At 36.2% G+C, this 24,191-nt stretch overlaps 1 protein-coding gene and 2 long non-coding RNA genes across 6 annotated transcripts in view; 2 read left to right on the forward strand and 1 right to left on the reverse strand.

Annotated features, from left to right (window-relative positions):
- Positions 1 to 10,512, forward strand: part of grn (GATA binding protein grain) — a 52,023-nt gene extending 41,511 nt beyond the window's left edge. For 3 of the 4 annotated variants that reach the window (XM_066285191.1, XM_066285193.1, XM_066285194.1), the window contains exons 7-9: positions 8,523 to 8,670; positions 8,732 to 8,949; positions 9,635 to 10,512. In XM_066285191.1, coding sequence (XP_066141288.1) covers positions 8,523 to 8,670; positions 8,732 to 8,949; positions 9,635 to 9,661 — 393 coding nt within the window. In that variant the 3' untranslated portion in view covers positions 9,662 to 10,512. The remainder of the gene's footprint in view (positions 1 to 8,522; positions 8,671 to 8,731; positions 8,950 to 9,634) is intronic. The other variant, XM_066285192.1, reaches the window with a different exon arrangement.
- A 1,668-nt stretch (positions 10,513 to 12,180) lies between these two features.
- Positions 12,181 to 13,272, reverse strand: LOC136340651 (uncharacterized). The gene is made up of 3 exons (XR_010732341.1): positions 13,074 to 13,272; positions 12,834 to 13,016; positions 12,181 to 12,360 (listed from the first exon to the last, which is right to left on the reverse strand). It is a non-coding gene; the product is annotated as an uncharacterized lncRNA (long non-coding RNA).
- A 7,681-nt stretch (positions 13,273 to 20,953) lies between these two features.
- Positions 20,954 to 21,784, forward strand: LOC136340480 (uncharacterized). The gene is made up of 3 exons (XR_010732314.1): positions 20,954 to 21,089; positions 21,147 to 21,293; positions 21,352 to 21,784. It is a non-coding gene; the product is annotated as an uncharacterized lncRNA (long non-coding RNA).
- Positions 21,785 to 24,191: the final 2,407 nt, after the last annotated feature.

The following is a 24,191-nucleotide window of genomic DNA, read 5'->3' on the forward strand; positions in this document are numbered from 1 at the left end:
AGGAGGAAGTTGATAGGAACGATAAAGTTTTTGTTCCTACCTCTCAAAAGCCTCTTCAGCTTTGAAGATCGTAGCATATTATGTACAGATGACTTATTCAGAAAATAGAAACTTACTAAATGCGATAGGTCTTTTGCAAAACATAATAATTGGAGAGATATTTAAGACCCGCAAGGTGCCGAGTCAAATTACGAATTTCTTTTTTATCCAAAACTTCGGATTTATTTAAGATTTTTGTTGTTTATTTTTTTCGACTAGTAAATACTTATTTACTACAGGAAGAAATTGGCAATAACAAGCTTTTTTCCTCGGTCGCCTATAACGAACCCCCGGATATGACGAAGGACAGGCCAGATTCCTTGAAGTTCTGTTATATCCGAGTTCTTCAATTAGTGATAATACAGGAAGAATTTTACTTCTCTGGTTCCATTCTTGCAGGATTTTTCTAGTGGAAAAAATTCCCTGTACGATCTCCCATATTAAATTACGATTGTTTGATGATTTGTTAGTTTCTTATCTTTGACGAGCAATCTTGGTCTGTGGTACCATGTGTTTCTCGAACATTTCCTAGTTGTAATGATTATACATATGTAATTGTTACGACAATGTAGCCTTTGAAGAGTACAAAAATATATAGTCTTCATTGCTTCTCAACAGTTTCACGTTATTATGTTAGTGCTTTATTGGAGTCCCGTTGCATTTTGAGCAACAATTCCTAACAATCGGGTCATCCATTAACTACTCTTCTTTTTCCATGTCCGTTAAGACAAGCAATCTTCTTTCATATTTTGCTCATCATTCATAATCCATAAGTGTAATGCATGTATGAGTAATGTAATGAAAGAATGTAATGAAGAAATATGCATAAATTTCCAATTCCAAGATGTTGGAGATTCATGAGTTCACTTCCTCCAGTCTATTGAAGCTCCAGCTTTGTGTACACCATTGTATTGTTGTGTTCTACAACAAACGATTTGTTGGCCCATCTACGTCTTTCTGCTGATTCTGTCTCGCAAACGTGACATTGGTAAAATCCGTCGGCAAAATTTAAATCAAAGAGGCATTTTTATGAGGAATTGCATAGGACCACTGACCGCAACCTTAACTGAACTGAATATTTGATTAGTTTATGTCGCTTTAAGTCCACTGTCCAGGGTACTAATTCAATTAATCCGGCGGCTTTTTCAGACTGAAATCGCTCATTCGGATGTCGCGGAATTTGTGCAGAGGTGGCGCGGAATCTCAGATCTGTCTAACATCATAAAGATGCACTTTACGAATAATTAGACCGACAAAGAAACAAGTTACCGTGGTCAATGGTCAATTAGGTTTATTTAAATTGGTACTATTGCACGGCTGGATTGCAGTTACCCAAGACAAATAGTTGAGGCTTCGCGAACGAGACAATTATTTTTAACAATGACTGTCATATTTCATACTTCACGTTCGGTTATGGCAAGTTATGAATGAAGGAAATTACACGGGAGACCAACAGATGAATTTCAGTGGGCGAAAAAAAATTGTAAGATCCTATCTCTGGTAAATCTTGAAATTCAGAATGATTACATTTGTTAGTCTCGTTATGTACGGTGCACTGACTTTTTAACTTAACGAATTGGCTTCTTTTGGTGAGGTTGAATGAATGTTTATACGGTTAGGTAGCCGAGGACAAAGCACTTGTGGGCTACGTCATCTAAAACATATAGCAACTGGTTACCATGACGATTAAATTCATCTTGAGGTGTAAAATGATCTATATTTTCTAGGAAGATTTGAAAACGACCTCTTTCTTATTCCCCTTTTCCATATACTAACAAAGTCAATCTGGCACATTGGCAACCTCAATGAAAGTCCTCGCAGGTCCTTCCACATTGAATTGTGATCAGATATAATTCGTCAAAATTAATTTTGTCGATGAAGTGACAAAGCATCGGATGCGCAGTAAACAGATGGGCGGTTCAAAAGGTGCGGTACACTGTGAAAAAGAGAAAATGTAACCCATTAGGGCCCACCCAGAAGGGGTAAGATGAAACCGCCCTTACTTTTCAATTTTGCTATGGACTGTATGTTTTTGTAATAGTATTTTGGTGCCACCTCGTTCTCGCCAAATCCTTCTTTTGCCATTTTGCGCAATACCTAGCCCGCAAAGTTAACTTGGGCAAGCGTACGAAAAGGGTGCCTTTAACTAAGTGCCCATTGTAAGTATTTAAAGAACGGCTAAAGCTAGAAAATCACAATTTGGTATGTAACCATTTGACTCCAAGATGTATCGATTGAAAGTATTTTCAAAATAGCAGCATTTCTGGAAATATTGAAAGTTGATAAGAACTTTGTTATTTTAAGTGAAATTGGCAAAAATAACTTTTGGGTTTTTTTGCGTTTTGGTTTAGCTCAATTTATTTTGTCGACCGCCCTGTAGATAATTATCAAAATTGAAATTAAGAAGAATGATGTGCAATGTTTTGACCTTCTGCTGGCAAAATTTTGTTCTCCTACCTATGTTAGTTTCACTATGACAAAAAATTTTACACAGAAGTATTCTATCAGTTTTTTTATATAACAATTTTTATCTCTGAAAGTTGACATATTAGGTTATCAGTATGTTACATAAACTTGACTTGAAATTCAACAAGGAATCTTAAAAAAAATATTAAAAAAAGTTGTTATTAACTTCCGGTACTTTCGGAAATGCCTCTGTTGTGAAAATATTTTAAATGGATAGACCTTGGGTTCAAACGGCTGCATACCAAAGGTTCTCTAAATACTTGTGATGAGCGCTTGACTAAAGACATCTTGTATATGCATCTCGTGGTAATAGACAACCTGCTCTGCAACTCTGTACCACTCTTTGTGGTATGGGAGTGCAATAGCTTGGTTTCGAGACGCCTTGTTTTTCCGGCAGCAATTTCCATCCCTTGATCGTATAGTGACACCTGTATCCTATTAGATCTAAATCAACTTGACAATCTCGCCATCCGTCGTTAATCGTTATTTTTACGATGTTTTTACTCATACAGGGTGTTTCAGAATAAGTCTACCAACTACTTACTCTAGATATCTGTGATGGAAACAAGTAATAAAGTTTATACAAACGTGGGTCCATTTTCTCTCCTTATCTGAAATATAGGGCGATAAAAAAAATGTTATAGTTTTTTTCTAATAAGTCCGTTCCGGCATCAAATAGTTTTATGAAAATTATATAACGCGAAATAGGTTTAGAGACACATCTTTTAAGGGGAAAACAGTGTTTGTAATTCACCAATGGCGTCCCCATTGATGAGATTCTTAATATTTTAAACGAAACGAAAAATATGATACGCCACTGGTAAGAGAAATGAAATGTTTTTCTGAACGCTTCATATTTCTGTGCAAATGTTCACTTGAATATATTCATAACGTTAACCGTTTTCATGGAAGAGAATAAAACGCAACAATTTGCAACTGAAAAATCGCGTAAATCATTCGTTTAACACAATAAAAAATACTTTAGGAATCTTTCAAACAGTGCGCGAGAATATGCGAAAAAGGGCCGTGGTATGCATTTTTGCAGGAGGAAGGCGTTTTCAACGCCTTATTTATTTGTCCTTTTGTAAGTAAAGTAATGTACTTAATTTTGATTTGTAGTTTCAGTGTTAATTAGCAAATCATTTTTTTGTTACGATTAACGTTAAGGAAAATACTCAAGAGATTTTTTTCCACGGGAGTATGACGCATTCAGGAAATTATTATTCCTTTTGAAACCAGCAGCCTACCAAATTTTTCGTTTAAAATGTGCAAAGTCGCGTCAGTAGGGACGCCACTGATGAAATTGAAACCACGGTTTTCTCCTCAAAAGATGTCTCCCTACACTTATTTTAGGCTTCACAACATTCACGAAAATACTTAATGTCGGACCGGAGTTATTAAGAAAAAACCAAAAAATTAATAATTTTTTATCAACTTATATTTCAGATCGGAAGCGAAAACGGACCCATGTATGAACTTTTTTCTTATGTCGGTCACAGGAACCTACAGTAAGTAATTGGCAGACTTATTCTGAAACACCCTGTATGTCCGCCGTCATACATAAATACCCTTTTGGAGGCATTTGTCTGGAAACGTTTGCATGGAAAACTGGCTCGTTGCCTGCTTCGTCTTTACCTTATTGCTCCTTTTTATCGATATGGATATTGTTTACCACGTAGATTGCGCCCTCACCGACATCACCCACATCTTTGGTTCTTTTTACGGGATTACCTCTCTAAATTGGAAAGCATAAGGTACTCTCCTCCATAACGGAGAAGGGTCGTTTTGCGCGGAGTGAGGGTGCCCGTGGGGAGAGCTCTATCGACTAAGAACTTTCAGTCTGGGCGCCATTTGTGTCTTGAGCTCTTCATAAAAGCTTTTTAGCGATTTTAATCTTGCCTCATGTGACAGCTCTGTAGGTGGGAAAAAAACATGAAGATCTGCCATCGAAATTTAAAATCTTCGATTTTGCCGTTGCCCTACACAAAAACAGTTATATCTTCGGATTGCATTACAAAACGTTATGGTTATCATAATTGACGACACCCAAGAGCGAGACAGTCATTCGTAATGCGTTATCCTCTCCCATTGATTACGATTCAAAAATTTTTATGCATGTCCATTTGCAGCTAAAGTATCGTGTATAACATGGGACAAGAAAGTCGGATTCTGAAAGCTGCAGAAAGGAAAAAAATGGCAACATCTCGATCAGTAAATCAGTCTGAATCGCGCGAGTTTTTCCGAGCACGTTCTTGAGGGTCGAATATGGGATCCGAGGATGCCTTTAGCGAGTAGCTATGTGCTTGAATTATTTAATTATCATTTTATTGTTCTTTGTACGGTTTATGTACATTTTATTATTAGTGGGTTCCATGACGAGGTGAATTATGGACCTAGTGCCAACCGTGTAATGGCCTCTTTATATTGTAGCGTATAATAAAATTAATCTAAATACTTATCTAAGCCTTCGATGCAGTTAACATTCGCGATAGCTGCATTTAGTGCGTCATAATGAGCTCGCACAGCGGTAAATGATTATACAACATTCCTCAGCAGGTGCCACAAACAGCTGAAGTGGTGTTTTTAAAAGCACCGCATATCAATAAATACTTAATAGAGAGTGGAAATAAGCACTCTCGGGGAAGCATCGGGATCGGAGTTAAATGGCCTCATTATAATAAACTGAGCTGGCAAAACAGAGCAGAAAGAATCAAGGAATTAGTTATCTCGCCCGAAGATCTTGATCGCAACTGACCGGAATAATGCTGAATTTGTCTCCGTTTCCGGACTCACTTAAGGCATTGACGAGAAAAGTTCCGGACCATTGCCTCTGTTTTATAGCTTCGGATTTGCAGGATAAGACGATCACGTGACCGGGATATTTCCTAACACCCATAGTATCACTAAAACGTTTCCGGCCAACCCGTTTCAGAAAGATGCAGAAAATAATGACATAGGAGCGCATTCGAGGTTCGTCCAAGTATGCTGGGTGCCGCAAGCATAGTACATCATACCATATGAACCCACGCCCATTTCAAACAACATCGTTACCCAACAACAATAACAATTTGTTACGGGGAGCTGTAATAAGCTACATTCGAGATTTAGAGATACCGGCACGTCGTCGTTTCACTCTACTACTGAAAAACCGTCTTGCCAATTAGTTTCAAATTAGGAAGAAATATTTTGCTCTGTAAGTACCAAAATTCGGATTTTACAATTGAGATTTCGAAATTAATCGACGTTGAAATTGATGCCCAATAGCTGAGGCTCGTGAGCCAGTTTTGTATGAAATATTTCGTCTACAATAAATCCGAAGAGACCTTCGTCTCCCTCAAAATCAAATGTTCAGCAGATGTAGGGCCGTAGCGTAAGGGAGCGAGGCAATTGGGCATGTTTGTGTAACCATTTTGGATTCACTCTACTTCTTTTCCTAGCAAGGCCAGCGACCAACCATCGATGAGCAAGCACATTGTTCATACGCAGGGTGTCTCACGAACATGGGCCTTTATTCGTATCTTCAAAACTATGACAAGGAAAACTTTTCAATTTAGGTGTCATACTAAAGTGGAGGTGGTGTATTGACTAAAAATATTTTCATGAATTTACCACATCCGGTTATACCAGAAATGAATGTCAACTCCCTAATTTTAAATGGAACACCCTGTATATCATATAAAATTTCGGTCTTGCGAAAGTTTCTGAACATTTTTCATACATAATGCTCTATACCTAAATTTTACAGTTTGCGAGATATTTACAATTTTATTTTAAAAAAATACAGTTTTAGCCATAAACGGATTTCTTAATAATTCGCAAATGGTTACGTATTTTGCAACGAAATTTTGCGTTGTTGAACAAAATGCTTTACCGCCATTGGATCAGTCAGTTAAATCATGCTTTTTGTTACAGGATGCGCCAAAAAAAAGCTCAAAATTGTCATTAAAAAATTGTAAAAACTTTCATTTCTGAAATAGCAACGCCCTAGTGTTCAACGAATACATATTTAACATAAAAAATAAGTACCACTTTCAATTCAGTTTTGTCTACGTTTAAACTTCGCCCTTTGTATTTTATTTCACAAAAACAATTTTCAATGTTCAGTACTGTACTTTAAGTATGGCGACACTCGTAAATTATGCAAATGAAGGTTTTCTCAATATTATGATTATTTATTTTATTATGTAACAAAGCATTAACCAGAAGATATCGTACATTTGGAATTCCCTATCCAGAAAACTCTAAGCCGTCACGAAAAGTCGTCAAACGCATAAAAGATCATTTTAAACCTAGCGGATTGTCGAACCACTTCACAGAGGAAACAAGCCTATTGTCAATGAAGAAATAAGAGTTTGAGGAGCTTAATACTAAATAATTTTAAGTAATAATATAAAAACAGAGCTTAAACTATCAATATCAGAAAACCGTCATTTTAATACATGTAAAATTTGGGTATACAAGATTGTATATGAAAAATATTCATAATTTTCCACAGAATAAAAATTTGGTACAATATACAGGGCGCTCCATGAAAAAAAGCGCGTTCACTTTTATTTCCAGCGTAACCGGAAGTGGTGTTTTCGTTAAAATATTTTTAATCAACAGACCACCTCGATTTTAGTATGGTACCCAAATTACAATTTTTTCCTAGTCATGGTTTTCAAGGTACAGATAGAAGCTCGTGTTTGTGGGACACCCTGAATAATTATTTGAAAATAGCAAGTAAAAAGTATGCATATGAAGCAGTTATCTAATTCATCGTGTAGAAAATTAGCATAATTATGTAAAATAATAATTTAGAAATTACAATGAATGGGACTAATGAGGTAGAACTAGCTTTGATGGACAGATAGCACTGCTTACCTATTAGGCTACTCGTAAATTTATTAATATTATTACGAAGTAGCAGGTTTCCTGCCGGGCTCACCTATACGAGATCTTGCTATCTGTCAACCGTAGAACTACCGAAACGATCAAGTGTATAATTTAATGGTTCTCAAGATTTATGCGGGAGTGGTACTGCTGAGTACCATATTCGAATAATAGGTGTACGATTATTATTATTAGTTGTTTTGCTGCCACGGCCCTGATGGCAAATAAAACATCAGGCAGTTTCGTTTTCCCAACTGTCGACGGATCGTTAACGAGATCGATTACTCAGGGATTTCTGTTTTGATTCTGTGTTAAATTGCAGATATAAATGTGTCAGTAGACTCAGTATAATATCCGGTAACATCCCAAAAGGCTATTGTAACATCAAGGGATAAACATTTTAATCGGGAGCTATTCAAAGACGTATCGCCACTGTCGGGGTGACTAAATTACAAAGCAAACAGATCCTTTTCCTTTGCCGCCCTCTTTTCTTGCTCAGATTGGCCCTATAGATTACGACAATTACTGTATAATGTTTGCTGTTTGAGCACTTAAGGACATGGGTGGAGAACAACTGCTTTTGTTTGCCAAAATATCGACTTACTCGAGCACATTATTCTGCACAATAAAAATGACAATGTGTTTCTTTAATGACCCTCCAGAGGAAACGGTACGGTATTGCTGAAGATGCTGAAGGTTACGACCAAACTGCGAGGAGAAACATGCACGTTTGATGACAAAAATAGAGATTTATTTTCTTTTTCTTTTTATGTTCAATTTTCGTAATAGTTTCATGCGGGAGAGTTAAATTGATTTAAATTTAAAAAAAATCACCTCCGTGATTTTAATTAACATCGCCTAGTCCCATGTCCAATGTGTTACTCCTTTTTGCCAACACCATCCATGTTCATACATTATTCTTTAAAATAGTGGGAACACAATCTCTTATGCGTTTCACGGTCTACGCCTTCAAACTAACACTGGTATATATATTTCTTTTAAGAATGGCCATTCATTCTATTATTTATGTTTGTTCGTACTTAATAAATAGAGCTTCATTCAATGGTTCCGTGGTTGCAGCCTTAAACCATATAAATCCAACGCACTGTGAACGACCATATAACATGGAAGTTTTCTTGTTGCAGGTGAATCGACCTTTAACGATGAAGAAGGAGGGCATCCAAACTCGAAATAGGAAGCTGTCGTCAAAGAGCAAAAAGAAAAAGTCTGGAGCTGCGTGTTTGTCGCTTGGAGGTATGATGGGGGATATGATGAAGCCTCTGGATTCAAAAGGTGTGATTGGCAGTCTTGAGACTCTGGCGACAGAGTTGCTAATTGTTGGTTTCTATTTCAGGAGGATTCGGACAATTTAACTCAATGGGCGGTGGGCATCCCCATCTCAACGCCGCATTGCATCCCCATCACGCCATGAGCCATTGGTACCAGAACAGTACGCACCCTCATGGGTTCGTGAGCGGGCCTCCTCCTCCTGCGCCTCCTCCCACGGCTTCGTATCATCACCATATGAGTTCCTTGAGTGCTGCCGGTCTTGGACTTACGTCGAATGGCATGGTGAGTACCGTAAATTTAAGAAGCATGTTTCGAATTGAGTATAGTTGTGAGTGTAGCAGCACTCAGTGGCGATAAGTTATACTAAATCAATCGAATAAAAAACGGACGCTGGATAAATTGACCCGTGGCCAAATGTTCGACATCGGTTACCTCAAAGAGGTCGGGCAATACCAGTATGTATTGCGAGTTACCATTTAGTGCCATTTGGCTGTTATTTTCAGTAGAATCTGATCTAAGCGAAAATCTTTAGTCGTATTTACGTGGTACGTGTAGTTCAAAACATCATTAAAAACAAATTTCGAGAATTACGATACTTTTTAACTTACGAATTTAGTTAGTCAGATTTTAGGAAGGCATGTTGGTTCGATAGTAAGATTTGGAAAAGTCTCGTCAAGATAAGAGAATAAATTACCATATACAATGAGGATCAGAAAGGTCAGAAATGGTAAACGAGACAATCCAGTCATACCAGAGAGAATAATAATTTTACTGGCTCTCCACCGGGGATCTAACTAGATCTCCGTAATAAAAATATGGACGTCATATGGGAAAAAAATCCATTTAGGTCAGCTCAAGTTTTAACATATCAAACAGACTTCAAGTATCACGGGAAAATACCGGGCTTTCTATACACTGATGAATCTTGTGGAATATTCCAAACTGAACCGTATTTCTTCTTTTTCAGGCTGGTTGGAGGTCCGAATACACGTGATAAGGATAAAGTCTGCACTGACCACTTCCCTCTTGTACATAACGTAGACTAAGGTACCCCGCAATGCAACCAACGTGTCCAATAATCGTATTTTTATACGCGCTCATTGTTTTTCACACCGATAATTCCCTTTGTTTCCTGTAACAAAAAGTGAATGCAAATACGAGTTGGCATAAAAATACATTTGGACGTTCGGCTGGTCTTCAAGGCGATCGATTCAAAATCTGGTCATGACCTTCCTTTTGTACATAGAACGCTGTATTTATTTGTAATTATTAAATTTCGTATTAAAAGTAGCCGCTAGTGATGACGTCGTTGATCAGTGAGTTTTGACCAGTGGTTACATGTAAAATTTAAGTACAAATATTAATAATTATGTCACGTGTGTAAATTTATTGAATTGTAAATAGGCCTTTAGCTAATTTTTACCATAACGATATTTTGTAAATAGATAGTTTAAAAACTATGTGCAATCTTGAGTTGTCAGATATTTATTTATTGAAGACTGCTGCGAAATGGTAAAGAAATTGTTCTTTTTCTCTGTGACAAATACGTCCTCAAATGCAATTTTGTACTACACAATGTACACACTTATTTATGTTCATTTATTTAATTTCCTCATTAGTCTCCTATCGTTTTCATATTCCAGCTAGGGTAAAATTATACGCCCTCCTCAGTTTAAAGCCGTACTGTATTTTTTCATCGTTTATGTAAAAACGGTCGATACACGCAATCGATTATACCTAAAATACATATAATAATAATTGAAATTAGAAAATACTTTAAAATGTACATAAAAATCGATGTATGTATATGCTCTTTGTGTGATATATTAAAGATATTTAAATCTCTCTGAAGAGTTTTATTGGGGGAACATTTGGTGTTTGTTACATAGAGTTTGGGCTCAGGTTCAACAGCCACACAAGTTTGTGATCATTAGTTCACAAATTACTAAACTTCTAAACAAAATAACAAAATGTTGGACATGTCCCATAATGTGATGTATATTATCCTTTATTAGTTGCGTGTCGGTGAGGTTTTATTGTCATTAAATGGAAAAATTTATAGGCCATAACTTAGCCTGCAGACAATATACAATGCGTAATTATGTCTCTGTTAAAGCACCGTGTTATTTGAATATAAATATTGCTAAATGTATTAAAATATTTCTCGGTAAATATGAATCTAAAACACGTCGTCTGAATTTTAATAAGGCAGTTTGCATTACTCACTTTCCTTTCCTTTCTTCTTGCTGCAGGAACGATTATAGTTTGCGGAAGCTTTTCATATATAAAAGGAATCACGCTTATTGTGTCCATTAAAACAAAATAATTAAAACTGTATTAGGAAGCTAAATCCATAAACCTTTAATAGCAAAAACATTTTTTTTGCCGGTAAATGCCGACAAAGTCATAACATATTCATTACTTCTGCAAATTTCGCTTATTAAAAATTATAACAGGATCCAATCACTATAATTTAAGGCTTAAATCGTATACCATGAGCACCTTGCAATTGAATTCATCATGAAGAACGGGGAGAATGAACCGATATACTTTTGGATGAGTCTTTGAGAAGAATGATTGTTGGTGAAATATTATGAAAATCTTGATAATACAGGAGTTATAAGATTATGGGAAAATCCTTGTTATATAACAGGGCAACTGAAATTTGAGGCAGCACCCAAATGATGTGGCAACTCACGATCATCACGATGGACGTATTCCATTTTAATGCGAACTAATTAAGTTAATTAAGGAAAATTACATTTCTATCCAGTAGAAAACTCAAGGTGACAACGGGCCTGTTTATCGGAATTAGGTCTTCGGAACCTTAGAAGTCTCGTTTTATTGATCATTACGATTAATAATGTCAATAATTCCCCATAGTTTGTTTCTCTATCGATTTCACGGGAATATTTGTAAATTATACGTACCAGCATTGGTGTGAAGGACAACAGCTATTTCTGTAAGTGTTGAGATTTTGCAGCCTTCGTTTCTTCGTGGCGTTGGAAAACAGCTCATATGTCCACGTGTCTGAGAAAAATTTGTTTTTCTGTAGCGAATGTTACGTAACAAACAAGTATGCTCGCAACAACACATATTAATGAAAAAGTATAAATAATTAATGAATGATTTTTTATGCATTAAGAGAACGTCTTAATATTCAGGCGACGCTAAAATATTTTTCATTTGCAGCTCGTACAGATAAAAAATATTTGATTTTTTTATCTTGGTTTGATCTTTTTTTATGATTTTTTTTTTAATCTTTGGTTTGAGATATTCAACTGGCATTTTGATTGCACGATAACCCTCGCATTATGAGTGTCTAGATGCTCGCTAAATGCTTTTACGTCCTCCGAAGAATTCGATTCTTGCCTGTGCCCATATCTCGAAGTAAATAGGAATATGCGTACGCGAATCCAAATAAAACTCTTCTCCAAACGTTTCTTTATTGCATTCTATGGAGTATTCAAACACAAATCATTTGTCCGCACTCTTGACCATTAAATTCCCCTCTTTTTCCATATTTTTTGTAACGGATCCATTAGTTTTCGTCCATTTCGCTTCGTCGGAGGTCCATTAACCTTTTGCGATAATATGTGTCATATAAGAAGCTCTACCGGACAGGTGATCTTGTTCACTAATTAGGCTCAGGTGTACAAGACGCGTGCCGCCAGCTGCTCTCTTCTTCTTCACCTGCCCAAAAACACAAACCCATTCAATATGCATTAACAAGTAAAAAATGTTCAATTGATTCTATATGTTCCTATAGAACACATCAGAGATTGCTTTCAGTAACAAGACTATTATCACACACGTGTTATTGAGGTTCGGATTATCAGCTATTAAAGTAATGGGCTTGTTACTGTGCTGAAGCGTTTAGCATGTGGGCCTAACAGTACTTAGCACACTTAAGGTTCATTAAAAACTAACTAATTACTATATATAATTCTTGCGTGGATATACATAGTGGATTTCTGAATTTTTTTAAGTAATTTGACAGACAAAATTCCATTTACCTACTTCTCGACTGAATTCTTCTTAAAGCGGAAATGTCTATAAAAATTTATGTGGTTGGTGGACTGCATCCTGCATCGAAAGCAGCCCATTGCACACACACCAGAAGATTTTATCTGTTTATTGTCTAAATGAAAATTAAAAATTCTCACCCTGTGTTTGAGACGGCTTTAGACAGGATTTTTCACTAAGCTCTTGTAATTTTAAGTAGCAGTTTTACACACTTTGGTTTAATTAACTATTTCTTCTCTATTCGTAGAAATCCATCATTTGTATTCATGCAAGCGCTTGTCCTTTGTTGAAAGAATTTGCACAAGGTATTGTGCATTATCAGCCTGTATAATGGCCGTCATTATGTTCATTAGGTACTAATTCAGTGATCTAAAGCTCACCTTACTCCAAAATATCTTAATTATCAACTTTTCTTCCAAAAATCGATTTCGGCGTCTTGACTCCAATTTGGTACGCCAATTTTTAATTTCACACTCGGATGACCGATCAATAAATAAAATTATTACATGAGGCACACATGTCTAAATAACGTTGAAATCGAATTACTATTGAAAGACGTGAAGTAACGTCTTTATTCATTGTCGGTGTCGATTGAAATGAGGCATGCGGTAATTTAATATATTATTGAAAGTTGTTTTCAAACTTATTCGGCATGTGATCCTTGTTGTGTGGAATCACCTGTCTTCGTTTCGTTACACCGGGTGTATTGTTTATTTTCATTCGGAGAGATTCTCCGAAAAGGGGCAGTTGAAAAATTTTATTTTAAAAATATATTCACAGCTAACACTAGTCTCGAATGAAGCCTATTTACGGAGTTTCACTCGAGCCAAGGAGGAGAAAGTTGCAATCTGACTCCATTCGGCATCAAATAGTACGAGGATAGTCCCAGAAGTATCGGACCTGGAATACGCAGGGTGTTTCAAAAATATACCGACATAGCTTGACGGGTGGTAAGGAACACCAATACAGACTTTTTTCTTTAATAAACATATGCCCGCAAAGCAAATAAAATACGTAAATTTCTCTTTTAAAGAACTTATCGATGTGCGCTGACAGGTTGGAAGAGGAACTCCTGCAGTTAGGCCCGCACGTTCTCCTGATCTCAACACCCTGGATTTTTTTCTTTGCAGTTATCTCATATGTCTGGTTTACTAAACGCTTATTCGTAATGAAGAAGATCTCTTAGCAAGAATAATTTCTAGTTGTACGCATCAAGGAGCTATTCCCGGAATAATCCAAAAGGTCCACGAGTCAATAAAGCAACGCTGCAACTTTTGTGTTGAAGCCAATGTCTAACATTTTGAATAATTACTGTAGGCCATCATTTATTTACCAACCAAACAACGCCTAACATGAATAAAAAGTGATTGGAATGACCAAAACAACATTACTTTTTTTCTGTTTAAACAGTCCATTTACGGGCAAATGTTTGTTTAAAAAAATGATTCGTATTGATGTCTCCCACCACTCTTTAAAATTTTTCGGTGTATTTTTGGGAAACCCTGTACATAGATGGCGATTATTTTGTTAAAAATTTACGTCTATTATTACAAAGCCACAACGTAAAGTATGAAGATGTTACGTTGATCTATATTTGTTTTGCAACCATTTTTAGGGAATATCTGTAGAGTTTTTGTGAGCATAGAAAAAATTTTGTTATCGATACGTGATTCAGTACTTTCATTTGAAAGGGCTTAGTCCATCCAACATCAAAGCGGATTTAGATTCTACTCTGGATTAATCCGGTACCACGTTAACAACTGTAAAATGTCGGGTGGCAGAATTTAAACGCGGTCGTATGAGTTGCCATGACGAACTCCGCAGTGGTCGACCCAATGACCATCCAGATCTGACCACTTCAGAAATTGTGATGAAAATTCACAAAACTATACTGGAAGGTAAGCGTTTCAAAAAGTACTGGTTATCGCAGTTCGATCGAAAAATTGGATATGAGAAAACTATGCGCAAGATGAGACCACGATTATTCATAATTGATCAAAAACAGCGTCGTGAAGGTGATTAAAAGGAGTGTTTGACAAAGTTTCGTAGCAATAAAGCCGTGCTTTGCGATGATTCATAAACATGGCTCCAGCTTTTCACACTTGAGGCGAGAAAGCAATCAAACCAGTAGATCCAAAGGTGAGAATCAGCTTAAAAAAAGGCGAAAACCGTTCCATCTACAAGAATGGTGATGGCGTCAGTGTTTTGAAATACACGAAGGGAAAATTTTTATTTTTTATCTCTCTAAAGGAAAAATATTATACGAATTTATTGCAGCATTTGAGGGAAGAAATTATGAAAAAAGGACCGTATTTGACGAAAAAAAGTCTTGTCCCAACAAGACATTGCACTTGTCCACACTTCCGTCATCGCAATGGTTAAAATCAATCAACTTGGATTCTAACTTTTTCCTTGTCCACCCTATTCACCAAATTTAGCCTCTTCAGATTACTTTCTACTTCTAAATTTGGAAAAATAGCTCAGTGAAAAGAGACATTGGCATTAATGCAGAGGTAAAGTCCGAAGTTGATGCCTATTTTGAAACATTCTATGCTTCTTACTATTAACACGACACAGAATCTCAATGGAGACTATGTCGAGAAACAATGTAATGTTCTTCAATTTTTCTTTTCTTTAAGTATTTAATCGAGTCCTTCTGGGACTATTCTCGTATCAATGTCACCACATTTTGTTTATCACTCGAATGAGATAATCCGAGATGTAGGAACATTGCGAAGCATGTTTTCAACATCAACAAATTACATCAAAACATGGAACGTTAGTTTTTAAAGATCCGTCAAGGAATGAAATAATGGTGTATTGTTCAACAACTGAGGAAAGTAGTATTTCCTGTCCCAAACAGAAAAGTTCAGTAAACGAGGCGAAGCGGGGCTATTTCGTCCCCCATTTACTTTAGATGAGTAGCCAAAGAAGCAGGACATTGAAGGACCGCTTTGCAGCGTCTTAATCTCATTATTGCCAAATGCTAAATTTATAGGTATCTTCTCCAGCTGTATTACGTCCTTAACAAAGGTGGACAAGAATGCAACTTTAACGCTCCTGGAGGCTTCCGCATTGTCGTGTCCAGAAGCTTGTATGATCCTTCTCATAGGAGGGACACAATCATTCCATCTTTTCAATCTGTTTCGGGGTTGATTACTCCAAACCCGAAAGTGTATTGTCAGGTATTCTTTTTGGAATGCAAAGTCGAACCTTTCGTAATTTGTTTTGAACACAACATTAGTTGTATAGTTGTGCTAATAAGTTTATAAGGAGATAACGCCGGTTTGATTGACGTGGTCATTGTGAGCGGGTCTCATTTAGTGACAGCCGTGAAATTACAATATTCTCAGCGGAATCGATTGAACAGCTTTTATATACCACGCATTGTGGTATGTAATTTTAGAATGGGCAATAAAGACACAATGTATTCGATGCAGTGGCGTATACACACATCAAGAGAACACCATAGTATTAGCAAGCAGTTTCCAGAAGGTGAAATCAGTTTGTACAAGGATAAATCAAATATGAATCGGTTTTTTTTTAACACATTGGAACAAAATTTCGAAGTAAAAGGTACATGTTGCTTTTATACATAATCTTCTAATTTAATAATAGACTTTTCCCATCGTATTGGAAGTTTCTTAATGCCGCTAGCGTAAAAAGATACGGGGCGTGTTTGCAACCAATTGCGCACGAAGCCCTCAACGGCTGCATCGTTATAAGATCTTTCTCATCCCAATGTCTCTTTCGTCTCCAAATACGTGATAATCACCTTGAGATAAATCTGGTCTGTAGGGAGGGTGTTCTAATATGGGCCAATGAAATTCTTCCGATGTTTCCCTAGTCAGGTTGGTTGGGTAAGGATGGGTATTGTCGTGAAGAAGAATTACGTTTCAGAACGACAATTCTTGTCTTTTCTGGGGATATGCAAGCTTTGTTTCAATCAGTAGTTGGCAGTACTAGACTGTGTTAACGTTCATGGAGAAAGCCATTGTGGAAACACCCTTTGAATTCCTAAAAGACTCACTGGTTCAAGGATGGCGAGCATGGGGCACGTTCTCTACACTCTGGCCCTTCCATAAATTTCTTATGCTATTCGTACACCAAAGTTTTCTTTACACAGGTCTCTCCGAACCGTGCTTTAGGTCTGTGAAGGGTTTCCGCTGGTTCTACACTTTCACATGTAAGACATTTTATAACAGTGCATTACATAACTTGAGGGTGTACTTCGTGTTAACTCACGGTAATGTCGGCTAAGAATGCGGTTTTCAGAGACTAAGAAGAGCGGACATGCTTATGTTCTGTCCCCACCTATTATCCTTCGTTGCACAAACTTCCTCCCAATGCTCTACTAATTGCACTAGAGAATTTTTTTTGCAATTCTTGTCAAAAAATAAGTAAAAAAAATATTGTTGATGACATTTTTCAATTTATTTAAGAAAACCAAAAAAAAATTATAAAAAGCTGTTTGCAAAACGAAATTAACCAAAAAACTTAACGTCTAAAATTCTATTTACAACTGCTTCACATCTTATCTTCTTTGTATACTTTCAATAAGTTGGTTTATATTGTCTAATGGTAAATTTTCCCGTAACTGTAGAAGTTCTGAAAGCTGTGGCATTGTTTGGGGGCGTGATCGATGTTCTTCAACACTTCTTTGCATTATGTGCCGCACATGTTCAATGAGGTCAGGCGATCTTGATGGAAGCGGTAAATGTTCGATTCCTACATTTTCAATCACATCTACAATGTGTTCTTAATGGATGGTAAAACATGAAATGGACGAATCATGAGATTATTTTAAGTTAAAAACTTCATACAAAGGCATGTCCTAAATAGCTTCCATTTTGATTTACAAGGTGTTGAAGTTTAATGTTTTTTTTTTCATTTTCATTCACATTTTTGTTATTTGTAATGATCATTAACTTAAAATTGATAGTAACAATTATTTTAGCGTTACAAACAAATTAGAATAAAAATTATTTGAAATACTCTATAGGGTCTTACTTTTGTCGTGGTCATTCTCAATATTTCACATTAGAAATTCTTTTATGACATTTTTAGATTGTACTCATTAACTTCATTTAACTTCTTATGGTTTTTATTAACTTTTTTCCTCTTCAATTTTTTTATTAGGAACAATAGTCTAAGAGATGTTGTCAAAAATTAAAACTATTAATTTGGATTATAATCCAAACATTCCTGAAAATATCCTCCTCCTACCTAAATACAAGATTATATCCTTTTTCTCATGGACTTCCGGACTCTATGAAAAATTTCAAAAAATTCTAATAGTTTAATAAGCATTTACAATTCTATTTCTTAACTATTCGTCAGTATTCACCACGAAAAAAAATAACGTCCTGTAGAGTATTTTAAATAATTGTTCACGGTGTTTGTAATGTAAAATGATTGTTACTACTAATTTTGCGTTAATTATCCTTACAAATGACAGCAATTAACGGGTATCGAAAAAAAATTAAACATCAACACCCTGTAAATCGAAATGGAAGCAATTTAGAACATGCTTTTGTGTGATGGTTGTATCTTAAAATAAGCTAATGATTCACCAATTGCATTTTTTACCATCCGTTAAAAACGCTCTGTATATCGATTGCTGCACAACGTGGTTGGGCTTTATCATCCAAAAACTGGATATTTTCTTCTGCGACAGCTTAAAAATTTGACAGGATGTTCTTGATGTCCTCTTCATAGATTTGTGAAATTCATGTTTCTTTCACATACGCAAAACTCACTTTTTTTCACAGAAAATTTTTCATCAGACCTTTATTGTGCCCCCCTTAAGAGCATGCACTTCTTGTACAATTCTTAAGTTTTTGCGCACTCCAACATTTGTCCTAAAACGGACATCCCGATTATCAGAGTAATGGCTAAATCCGGACTCGGCATGAAAAATACAAAAGGTCACTCTTCACTCCAATTGAAGCGCTCTTTTGCAATTCTACTTTTTTAAGTTTGTTTTTTTGAGTAAGAGGGACTCTTCTTAAAAGGCGTTTTTGCTGTTTTAAGTCTTCTAACAATTGTTTCAATAAATTTTTGGATTTCCGGCCATATGCCTACATGTCGACAGGGCACAGTCTCTTCGGGCAGAAACTGTAATAAGTCGGTCTTGCGCAGCTGTAGTGTTCTTCGGTCACTCTGTGCGCGGTCTTTCTGCAACGTTTCTAGTTTGTTGAAAACTTGTTAACAGTCTGAATATCACATTTCGAAAAACGTGCAACAATCGGGACACCTATCGTAGTTTGGAGCCACTCTGCAGTATACCTATGGCCCTGTTTTGTCTTTCTGAGCTACAATAAAAATGGTCGAAAATATTTGTACAACCAAGTAACATAAAGATGACCGCCCAAATGGATTGGCATCGGATATCGACGTTTTGATTAAGTGTAAAGAGAAAATTAAAAATAATAGTATTAAACTTAATTTTTTTATTCACATTATTTGTTATCACTTTCAAAGGGATACGCAAAAAATATAAGTTACTAACATTATATTTGTTAATTATTAAAGTTTGAGCATATCTTTCATTCTAGGAGTAATTTATTTCCGAAGTTGGTGCCCGGTATGAAAGACTAGAACAACAACAAAAATCGTGAATTCTCAACAACGGTGACAAGAATACTTGGTACATCCACCCAGTCTATACAAGATGAGCAGCTTTCCGTGGCACATTATATCTGCTAATCAAACCATCAGTCGCTCTGCGGGTAGCCTCACTGCCAGCCCAGCTAAATTAATACAATGATGGAGCGTTAAAAGTCCTATTTACTATATTTTATCCCACGTCACTGGTCAGATTTGAGAGAAAGGTGCTACTTTTTAATTACCTCCCTAGATTGTTATCGAGAAAAAAAATGGTTTTCAGCTTTTAAGCATCTCGGGAGCGCGACGAGGACCATCTTGGGCTGCGCCGCATCCGTGGGACCTCCAGTTGCAGAAGAAGAAAATTCGAGACACTTTCAACTGTAAAAAGTACCGATGGCATCCTGTTTATCGGACACAATCGGAAAATATTTCAGCAATAATTTAGCCGTGGCCGGTACTTAAGGTACGGTTTAGCCCACAGCCCAATGGCAAATACTGAGAATCGGGCCGAGGATCGATCGACCAGGTGGGGTCGCTTAATAAATATATTTATTGTCCGGGTATTTTAATTGGGGGGTTCGGCGCTAGATGTCAGGTGGGCAATTAAAAGCCGCACTGAGAAGCTGATTTGACACCTGAGCACGTCAAACAGGCAGAATCGAAGATGCTGCTTTCTCCACTTGGCATCTCAGTACTCTTCCTTTTTCGCCTTTATTAACATTCTGCTCGATCTACCAACAAACTAATAATTGTCGTCATCTGCGAGGCATTGATCGCTGTTGTTAAAGACCGTTAAAGTACGTATGTATCTGTCCGACATAATACTGTCATGTTCCCACGTCCCTGTCGATTCTTCGCTTTGACGTGTGAGCCGGCTGTCTTCTAAACTTGCTCTGTGATGTGAGAGATATTTAAAAAAATGCGCACTTTTAAAAAGAAGTGTAGTGTGTAAGAACAATTTTAGTGCTATCAATGACCATAATTAATTTAACGAACCCATATATAGCACACGTAATAACACCTTCGCGCAGCAATTAACCCGCGTTTTCCGTATATTCAAATGGAATTCTTATGTAAACCATTTTCCGGTGTTGTATTGTTCCATCTTCAGTTAGTCACTGCCGAGGAATACGGTTCGAAACATATTCTTCTGACAGACAATAACGTTTTCAATGAATAATGCATTTTTATCGAAGTTATTTTAAATAAAATAATAGCTACTGACACGGTGGTCAGGTTTACAACACCAGTTGGTGGCATACATTACTTTTTAATTTGAATAATTTATGAAGTTGTCCTATCGATTTTGATTTAATACCGAAATGAGGTTGAAAAAGTAAATAAAGGAAGGAATTGTAAAGTGCAATAACGTATTTGCCCATCTTTCAGCCGTGCGTGATGATCATTGGCACGTAATTGGGAAGCAAACTATAATTTCTTCGGCTACAGGATTAATCACCCTACAGAATTAATTACACGGAGGTAACCTAATTATTTTTTCCATAAAATTAGACCATTTCACCCAGTTTGTACATGAAAGTCATTCAGTGATTTATAACATCCTTCACTACAACACACTTATAATTAAGCACCTATTATATCGTTAAATAACCCAGCGCACAAAGCAATTTTATTAAGTAATAACATAGACCGCGGCAGTTTTAGGGTCGAGAGTCATATGAAAACATGTTAATTTTAAGTGCAATAATATGCGGGATTAAGAGGCTTAAGTAAAAGCCGCTCGAAAACGATGTAGTTCAAGCGTCCAATTATCACATGAGATTTATGTAAAGAAAACTGCCTTTCGATGGTCATCTTCCCTGTGCAAAATACGCCTATTCTAGGAAGCCATCTTGGCCGCCATTGCACCTGCAGCAACAAAAAGAAGACGAAGCAGGGCTCGAAGAAGAAGAGGAGAAACGAAGGAATTGCAGAAGCTACGTGAGAGGTACTGGAGTAACAAAAGAGTGCGTGTTTATTATTCAAGCATGGTAAGTTTTGCAAGAGAATGAGATAAACAAATGAGCCCACTACATCGTCTCGTTACAGGCCGGAACAGCATCACGAATCAAGCGGTGCCCGCGGTTGATCGCAGATAAAGCAGCCGCGAATCGATAGGCAGGGACGGTACCAAACGGGTTCTTATGGTGTTAACTAAGGGCATTTCAATGCATCGATAGTTGCGAACCAGCAACTAGCGCCTTTTCTCCTCCATGAGAAAGCCAAATTATAAGTCCGAATTCTAAGACATTTCTTATTAGTAAAATAATAATCTCAGGGTTGAGCCCTTTCGTCTGTCCTATTTACGGACTTGGCAATCTCATTCCATCTATGTCTGACAAAAACCAAAGTAAACATACACACACTTAAGTTTAATCTCAATCAAATTGGTGAGATGCAGTGAGGTAAGTGCGAGCCGGTTATCGTGAAATTCTGATTTATACTGATTTGTATAATTTGTTATTTATATAAATACCTGGTTTTTTTTTGTATCAGTTGTTGCGATTTAATTTAAATAAAGAAAAAGTCAAATTTTCCTCATAAAATTCAATATTATAGGAAATTGTAAAAAAAGTCAATTGCTCTGCATTTGCCTCGAAAATGGGGAAAGTGTGTAGGTGCTTGTTGAAAATGCCTTGCCGCCGCACATCAGAGGTCAAGGGGCAAAAGCAGAATTGGTAATAGTTCAGCTACAAAGTACTTTTTGTCACATTAAAAAATTGAGTTTAGTCTACAAGTTACAGACTTTTAAAAGAAACAAGATTTTTTTTTTTATTTGAAGATAAAAAGTTTAAAAAATCGAGAAATAAGTTAAAAAATGGTGTCATATATATTTCATAATTTTATTGCGTAAAAAGCTATAATGTAAAAAATTAATTGTTAATTTTAATTTTGATAATTAATAAGCATTACTAATCTTCGTTAACACATTTCTCACATTCATATTGTTTCCCTTTTGAACCTCTGTGAGAAATACCCCACATTCCCTGCATACAACTAACACATTGCGTCCATTGTCGACGGCCAATATAAAATCCAAAATCGCATTTGCAGATGGTACACAAGTTATTGTCGTTGTCAATATTATCATAATTATCCTTAATGGGTTTTTTGATTCTGTTTTTTTTTTTTGTTTTTTGATTTGGCTGCTCGCGTTTAATTAACCTTTCTTTAACCTCTTCAACAGTTATTACTTCCGCTCCCGGTGCTATCTTTGTCATTTTTCTTTCCTGCAATAGATCAAATATTTGATGTGATTGTGGTCTAATGTGCACCTGCTCCAGTGGCCAGTCTGCATTTGCCCCGTGTATAAATATTTGCGGGGTATGAGCAGACTAGTGCCTTTTTCCAAAAATATTAGAAAACAATTTACGGTTCTTTTTTTAAATGTAAATTTTAAACAAAAATCTATACACCTACCAGAAATTATAATTTGGAACTGGGCTTTTCACTAAAAAATAAGACATTTTAATCGGGACTCCGATCTTGAAAACAAACCTTTGCCGAAGCGTAGCCTATCTAATTTTTTAACACAGGGGAAACCCACAAATAATGCGCTACATCTAGGTCTTTGAATTAAATCACTATTCACAATATGTATATTTATTAACTAATGCATTTTTACCTTTATTACAATAGAGAGAACGTAATAACGCACTTACCCCGTTTACACATTTACCTCAATGCACTTTACCTGATTTTTGTTTATTTCAATTATTACAATTTGGACCACTCTTAAACCCGTACAACGCATATTATAAACTCCCAATGACTATTTTAAATTTCAAATAACGATCTCTAAAATTAAAACCTCTCGAAATGATAACTTCTGAATCTCTCGAACCCTGAAATATCAGTGATATTTAGATCACATCTGGCCGAATAAAAAATCCAACGGTGTTAGATCAGGAGAATATGTCGGCCAAGACCCGATACAGCTCGTTCTAATCCATATTTCTTGAAATCAATAAACGAGAGTCAGTAGTTACTTTTGTTTTATATTCATGTTTAAAGTGTGTTGCAATGAGCCCAATACAATTTACAGTCAAATTTAGGCGTGCTTGTCGAAATTAAATGAAACAAGTGATATTTTCCTTCATTATTTATTTCCTTACAGACCCAATATGAATCTATCCGTCATTTGATCTCTATTTATGAGACTTATCTTTAAACTATCAACAAAAAATATCTATGAATTTTATAGGGAACTTAATAATTTACGACGAGTATAATATAGCAAACATTTCGGTAGAAGGTGTGCTTATGAATTTAGATTGCCTCTAGCAGTTTAGCAGAGTTTTAAAGCCTCCCCAAGTTTATTGAAAGTAAGGTATTAAAGAAACTCTTAATTCGACCATAAAAATGTTATATTGTGGGGACGTGCGAATGAAAACAAATTGGGAATTAAGAGAAAAAAATATTTTAAAGGTGATAACAAAATTGTTTTAAAACTATATGTTTTTGATAATTGATTCAAGTCATGTCAGTTACATAACAAGTGAAGTAAGTAACTTTTAACGCTCAAACGTGAAATGTTGCACACAAGACGCAAGCGTGAGTGACACTTTGCGAATGTATTAAGAGTTGCTTACCTCACTCGTTCTGTAAAAGACAGTTAGAATCGAAAGCGCTCTTAAATGATGGGGTCATGTACACCACACAAATTTCAGGGGAAAAAACAGCCAATATCCTTTGAACTTATTGCTGGTAACCTTGTAGTTTCTTCTAATGCATTTTACCATTCATGTGATTATATTTTCATTGGTACAAGGAGAGACATCAAATATACCAAAAATGGTTATAAATACATAAAATGAAGATTTTTTCCTCTAGATATTAAAGCGATATTACAGCTTAAGGTAGATAAAAAGATAATGTTTAACGCATTA

This window comes from Euwallacea fornicatus, chromosome 8 (assembly GCF_040115645.1).
Source record: "Euwallacea fornicatus isolate EFF26 chromosome 8, ASM4011564v1, whole genome shotgun sequence".
Taxonomy (NCBI): Eukaryota; Metazoa; Arthropoda; class Insecta; order Coleoptera; family Curculionidae; genus Euwallacea; species Euwallacea fornicatus.